Raw genomic sequence first — 7,206 nt, forward strand, 5'->3', positions numbered from 1 at the left:
CTGTTTAAAACACATAGAGCTAAGAGGGGGAGCAAACATATGCCATATACGCCAGGTCCCTTGAAACATAAGCTGTGCAGATGTTTCTTCCCTGCAGTGACTGTGTCAAGCAACAAGGGTGGACCGGCTTCTGGCAGATCTGACCCAGAGATATGTAGCCTCTCTGTAGCCTGTAAAACTAAGCAAAACTGTATAAACTTAAAATTATGCTTAGGCCATAACTGGTTTGGCTCAGTGGATAGAGCGTTGGCCTGCAGACTGAAGGGTCCCAGGTTCGATTCCAGTCAAGGGCATGTACCTTGGTTTCGGGCACATCCCCAGTGGGAGGTGTGCAGGAGGCAGCTGATTGATGTTTCTCTCTCATCGATGTTTCTAACTCTGTATCCCTCTCCCTACCTCTCTGTAAAAAACCAATAAAATATATTTTAAAAAAAAATTATGCTTAGAACGTATCTAGGCATCCAAGAATTACGATTAATTAGCTCAATTTGGTATTACGAGGTTTAAAATTCATTTAAGTCGATGTACTATGAAACAATTACTGTAAATATAAAAAGTTTGTCAAAATAATTATTCGGTTTTGTTGAGCAAGTTTACAATTCCATGTTCCTAAAACATTATGTAAGGGTAATGTTAGTTCATTTGATCATTACACTTCTATAAATTTAGGAGATTCAAATTAATTATTCTCTCAGTAAGGGAATGAGCTCAAATAAAATACGTGTATTATACTTTACATTGAGGAAAGACATAGGTGTGTTTTGTTAGTCAAACATTAAGTATAACTTGGCCAAGATTTGCTTTAATTCTTGCACCTAGATTCTGTACTAGAAATTTCTGTAAAAAAAAAAAAAAAAGAAAAGAAAAAAATAGAAATTTCTGTAAGAAGGCTTTTAAAAAAAATCTAGCACATTTAAAGTATTCGAAGTTTAACTTCCTTATTTTCTGGGAATTTAAGGAACAGGTAATTTATATAAGTGTATTTATCTTCATAAGCCAATCAGACAGAGCCCCTTTAAGAGCTGTACTAATCTGATTTCATGTTCTTCAGCAACATGACTTCCCTGGTTTTATCAGGTGAATCCATTGAGATGTTTGTGAAACCTCCAAAATTGTTAAAAGTTTCAAAAAGGAAATATGGCCCTCAAACAAATATAAGATGAGAACATGTCAAAGCTTCTACAGCCCTAACCGGTTTGGCTCAGTGGATAGAGCCTGTGGACTCAAGGGTCCCGGGTTCGATTCTGGTCAGGGGCATGTACCTTAGTTGCGGACACATCCCCAGTAGGGAGTGTGCAAGAGGCAGCTGATCAATGTTTCTCTCTCATCGATGTTTCTAACTCTCTATCCCTCTCCCTTTCTCTCTGTAAAAAAAGAAAAATCATTTTTTTTTAAAAAAAGCTTCTACATAACTCATTCATTAAAAAGAGGACCAGTAAGGATGTTCAAATTGGTTCAAAGAAAATTTTGATTTATGGAGACATACTGTCTACCATGCAAAATTCATTTTCATTGTTGTGAACAGGAAACATTTGCATTATTATGCAAAGAAAACAACTGTATTATCCAATTCCTGTAAAGTTAATTTCTATTTCTCGAAAGTTGTAAAACAGTTTAGTCAAAGAGAAAGACACACACCTCCTAACGATCACATCACTCCATAGGGTCCTTTTAAAAATGCCCAGTATTACATAGAAACTTCTCTTTTGACTATTTCAAAATCTTCCACAATTTTCCTGAGATATGATACATTGTGTATAATCTACATTCTATATTTCAGGCTTATACTTCTGTAAGATTCATAGATTCAACAACATGCTGGATATCTTGATATTCTCGGGCATCTCAATCTTGTTATGTCCTAAACTAAATTCATATTTCCCCCCTAAACTAACTTGCCTCTTGTATTTTCTATTTCGCTTAGAGACACTATTCTTCTCCCAGTTACTCATCCTGGAAGCTAGAGTTATCCTTGGCCCCTCCTTTGATAGGGTTCAGGACATACTACCCCAAAATATGGCACCTAGGCATATTGAATTTTTAATCTGGAGGAATTTGAGAAATGATAGATGCAAGGAAGGACTCTGAACTGAGTTTTGAATAAATGGAATCATATGGTACATACTCTTTTTTGTTTGGCATCTTTCACTCAACATAATCCTTTTGAGACTCATCCATGTTGTTGGGTGGATCAGTAGTTCATTTCTTCTTCAGTGAGTAAGTTCACATTTAAAGTTAAATAACACTGACCTTTTAAAAAAAAAATCTGGAGTCTAAGATCCAAGAGAGAAAAGTATGTCTTGCTTTTCTAGACATACTGCGGCAGTGTATCATTGATCATCTATTTGCACCTGCTCAAAATATAAACTGCTGGAGTGTTTCTCAATGTCAGATGCTAACACACATGTGATGAACACAGTGAGTAAGTCCATGGGAAGAGCAATGAATAAGTACTTTCCTCTTCATTCCCATTTATAATACACACTCTGTCCACTTCAATTCAATAAGCTTTGAATATATAAGATAGGACCAGTTCCTAAAATTTCAGGATTGCCATATTATAATAGGTAAACCATTTCATTGGTATCTCAGTTTCCCTAGTCTCTAAATCGGTTTAAGTTATTGTTATCCATATTCTCTAAACAAACTGTGAAACTTTTTAAATGATGCGTTTAAAGTAATAAAAAATAACCAGGGCTGAAATTGACTATTATACTAAGAATTATTTTGAAATCAGAAGGAAAAATGACAAGGATTCCACGAATCCTCAACTAATAGGCTGTGTTCTGTATGTTTGGGACTAAAAGCACACTTTTCTGTGGAAATACCAATAATTCTAGTAAAGAGATAACACATTCTGGGTATGTCACAACCTGTCTTAATTAAGGGAGGGAGGAGGGAATGCGAGCGCCAGTAAGAGACAAGTAAAAGGTGATATCCATTCGGTGCCCTGTCGGGTAAGGAAGGCTAGAGTGAATGAACTACCCTATTGGCACCCTAGAACTACAGTCCCCAGAATGCCGCAGTGCAGGCTCACTTTAGGGCTCTAACCACTGCAGGATCGGGAGCCGGGGTACTCTGGCTCACCTGCGTTCATGGCTTCTCCTTGCAAGGCGGTAATTGTTCCCGGGAACGGAGGCGTGGATATTGCGGTCAACGGATGGTATTGTTGGGTGAAGAAGAGGCTGGATCAGGTAAGAGACGCCTCGCTGCGCTGGGAAATCAGCCTGGAGCTGGAGGGGACGGAAGGGATGGAGGACTGAAATTTGAACGTGTCTCCCCACTCCTCCTCAACCCCAAACCCTGTGTATTTTCATTTCTCCCCTTTGCTACACTTCTTAACTTTGATAAAACTCCCTGGAGGATTTCTCTGAGGGGTTAGCCGTCAAGAGTACAAGGCACCACCTCCTGGAACTGAAGAGACCGAGTCCCCTCCCCCTCCCCGTATCTGCTGCTGGTTCAGATTTGGAAGTTCCCATAAAGTTTTACAGCTGTTCCCTTTGCTCCCTGGCTCAGATTCTTTAAAATTCAACATGTAATATTAATGCATGTATACAAAGGATATGTGTAACACGTATGTGAATTATGAATCCTAATGTGTATGCCCATGCTTCCTCTTGTTCTACCCGGAACGCTCTGTCCCTAGATACCTCCATGGTTTTTTCCTCCTGAGAATCCATCATCAAACTAAAATCTAGAACATTACCAATAGAAGCCATCTGTGTGCTCCCATCCCATTTCCCTGCCATCCTGATTTTAGTTTCATTTGCTCCTCTTTTTAAAGTACTTTTGCAACCTCTATATGTATCTTTTAAACACATATTGTTTAATTTGGCTTCTTTGTGAGCTTTATAGAAATGGCATTCTACTCTAGGTTGTCTTGTACATCTTGTTGTTGTTGTTTTTTAACTCTCTTCCATAACCAGACAATAAGATTACTTCCTGGGTTGCTGACCTCTAGAGCTCTGAAGTAAGTTTCTAGAATAAAATACCTGGGTTGTGGCTGAAAACCGTGGCTGGAGCTGCCGAAGAGGATGGGATCTCCAACCTTCTGTACCACATTTTATCTGCTCCCTGGCACACAGTCTCTTTGGCTCCAGGTCATTCTGTCTAGAACACATTCAATCATACCCTCTCTACAGATATAAGTATTTCTATATAGAGACCTACAGAGCTGGCTAGATATAGAATAACAGACACATGATGTTTTTGAGAAGGATTGTATATTCATATGTAATCCTGTAGTGCTTAACCCACTTCATTTCATAACATAAGCAAACACTTATTGAATAAAGATCATATCAGGTGTCTCATTTCTTATTAGCAAAGTATTAGTTGTAATGAAGCTGTTTATTATAGCTTTTTTCCCCCCCTTCATGTCATAGATACCTGGTTTCCAGTGTTTGGCTAAAAACATGCCTGACCCAAGTGAGTATTAAAAGTGTTTTTATAGCCTCATCTTGTTGGGTTTTAATCTTGCATTTTCCTGGTAGAGAACAAGAATATCATAGTAGAGCAGCCTAAGAGAATATGTACCTAAGAATGAATGATCCCAAGTAGTTTGGGGAGGAGGGTATATACAAAAAAAAAAAAAATTAATAGACAATTCTAGTAAGGACCAAGAAAAGCACTTGGGCCCTGGCCAGGTGGCTCAGTTGGCTGAAGCATCATCCTGTACACCAAAAAGGTTACAGGTTGGATTCCCAGTCAGGGCACATACCTTCAATCCCTGGCCAGGGCATGTATGGGAGGCTACCGATCGATGTTTCTCCCACCCCTCTTCTTCTCTCTCTAAAACCAATAAAAACATATCCTCGGGTGAGGATTAAAAAAAAGGGAAAAAATAAAAATACTCGGGCTTGGTAAAATTTAATTTTCAACTTTGCAAGCAACTTCATTTTCCCTTCTATAAATCAACAATTATTTCCAGGCAAAATTTATGGGTGTTCCACTTGAGGCAGAGTTAGGATAAAGCTTTACAGTATCTATGAGATCCTAATATTTAAAAAATATAACAGTGACACTTTTTAAAAAATATATTTTTATTGATTTTTTACAGAGAGGAAGGGAGAGGGATAGAGAGTCAGAAACATCGATGAGAGAGAAACATCGATCAGCTGCCTCCTGCACACCTCCTACTGGGGATGTGCTCGCAACCAAGGTACATGCCCTTGACCGGAATCAAATCTGGGACCTTTCAGTCCGCAGGCCGATGCTCTATCCACTGAGCCAAACCGGTTTTGGCAACAGTGACACTTTTGTTCTGAGTTTGGCTATGACTTGTCTCAGGAATTTCCGTTTTGAAAAGAAATAATGTACAAATTTGAAAGAGAACATTGTCCTTTAAGTTGGAAAGTTTAAAGCTTCAGAGTTATAAAATTTATTATCTCCTCAGTATTTTCTTATCAGAAAATGGTAAAAAATAAAAACAAAATTACAGATTTGATTCTTTCAAACAGCAACGTGCACTGTCTCTATTAAAATGGCTCCATTGCCACTGTGATCCTGAAGTTTTGAAGTTGTGAACTGCTGAGTAGTCATCTATTAGAAAGGCGGGCAGCATTAGATGAAGGCTGTCCCTATCAAATGACAGACTCTTTCTTTACCCTGAATCTTAGTTACAGCTCGAGAGAGCATCTGGCTGCCCTTCATGGAGACAGAGCTGCATTGTGACGAGAGGACCATCATCATAGGCCACAGTTCCGGGGCCATCGCGGCCATGAGGTGCGATCCTTGTTGAATTATCACCCTGTGTGGGCTCCAACCATCTTCTTGGGAAATACCTTGTGTATATCTGGTTTCCACTGACTTCAAAAGTGGAAACATAATTTATCGTAATGCTTCCTGGTTTGGTTAGTGGATTAAAACCTTTTTTTTTTCTTTTACTGGGACCCAGTGATCTTTTAAAAAAGTTAGTGGCTCCATCCCCAGCTGCTGCTCTTCCCTTCAGAAAAACTTCTAGGCCTTCAAGGCTCTGAGTAGCTCCGATGTCATCTCTACCGTCACTGCCCCCAGCCTGGTTTACAGACCTCATTGTAGTTCCTTAACATGCTAAGTGTGCGCCTACCTTAGGCCCGTACTTGCTCTTGTTCTACCTGGAACTCTGTCCCTAGATACCTGCCTGGTTTTCTCCTCCTTTTTAGGCTCTGCTCGAATATTCCCTTTCAGTAAGGCCTCTTCTAATCACTCCACTTGAAACAACCACCTCACTTCACTGGCTCCTATTCCCTTTATACCTTATTATCTATACCATTTTTCACCATCTGATATCCTGTTTATTTCTTGTCTCCTGCCAATAGAATGTAAGATAAATGAGGGTGGACTTTGTTCCCTCTGCCTCTAAAACCCCAGTGTCTAGAAGAGTGTCTGGCATATGGTCGGTGTTCAATAAATATTTGTTAGCGGTTAGAGGCTGTTACTCCTTCTCTCCTTAAACCCCAAGTCTTTAGGATTCATGGGCATGTTCCTGATGATCACCAAAGAACATTACATCTCTCCCTTTAGGGTTGTAAGGCCTAGGGGTTTAGGGACTTAGCTGGCTGAATAAGCCTGTTCGGGTTGGGTTTCTTCCATATTTGCCAGGCTGGATGACAAAGGATTGTGGTTTTATTCATCTAGTGTCATCCCAAGCAGTCCTTCAGGATGTCACATGAATTGCATGTCAAAGAATCTTGCCCAGTGCTCGCTTCGGCAGCACATATACTAAAATTGGAACGATACAGAGAAGATTAGCATGGCCCCTGCGCAAGGATGACACGCAAATTCGTGAAGCGTTCCATATTTTTTTAAAAAGAAAAAAAAGAATCTTGCCCAATTCCATAACCTTTCAGCCACACTAATCAAAGCTACAAGAATAATAATGCTTTGCAATATGGAGTTATAGAATTATGGTACAGTCAGTGTTTATAAGCTACCAGGGCTTGTCTAGAAAATGAAGAAATCTCTTCATGCTGAAATCTGTACCACCTCAAGGCCAACCGAATATTTCTCAAGCCATTGGCTAATAAAGGTGTGCCTTCTTTTAAAGATCCCTGCAACTGATTGCAGGATTTTGAGCAACATTCTAATAACTAACTTCTAAAGTTAACCCTTTGAGTGCCAACCAATATCCTAGGAACTATGCTAAAATTGCCAAGGCATTTTTGCTGATTTTACAGCAGTTTAGGAAAAAAAATTATGAATCGCAAGTAAATGAAGTTACATATT

General features: G+C 39.3%; 1 protein-coding gene across 1 annotated transcript in view; it reads left to right on the forward strand.

Annotated features, from left to right (window-relative positions):
* Positions 1-2,203: 2,203 nt before the first annotated feature.
* The window catches only part of RBBP9 (retinoblastoma binding protein 9), a 9,939-nt gene continuing 4,936 nt past the window's right edge, over positions 2,204-7,206 (forward strand). The window contains exons 1-3 of the mRNA XM_005882450.2: positions 2,204-3,194; positions 4,386-4,428; positions 5,619-5,724. Coding sequence (XP_005882512.1) covers positions 3,096-3,194; positions 4,386-4,428; positions 5,619-5,724 — 248 coding nt within the window. The 5' untranslated portion in view covers positions 2,204-3,095. The remainder of the gene's footprint in view (positions 3,195-4,385; positions 4,429-5,618; positions 5,725-7,206) is intronic.

This window comes from Myotis brandtii, unplaced genomic scaffold (assembly GCF_000412655.1).
Source record: "Myotis brandtii unplaced genomic scaffold, ASM41265v1 scaffold72, whole genome shotgun sequence".
In the NCBI taxonomy this organism is placed as follows: domain Eukaryota; kingdom Metazoa; phylum Chordata; class Mammalia; order Chiroptera; family Vespertilionidae; genus Myotis; species Myotis brandtii.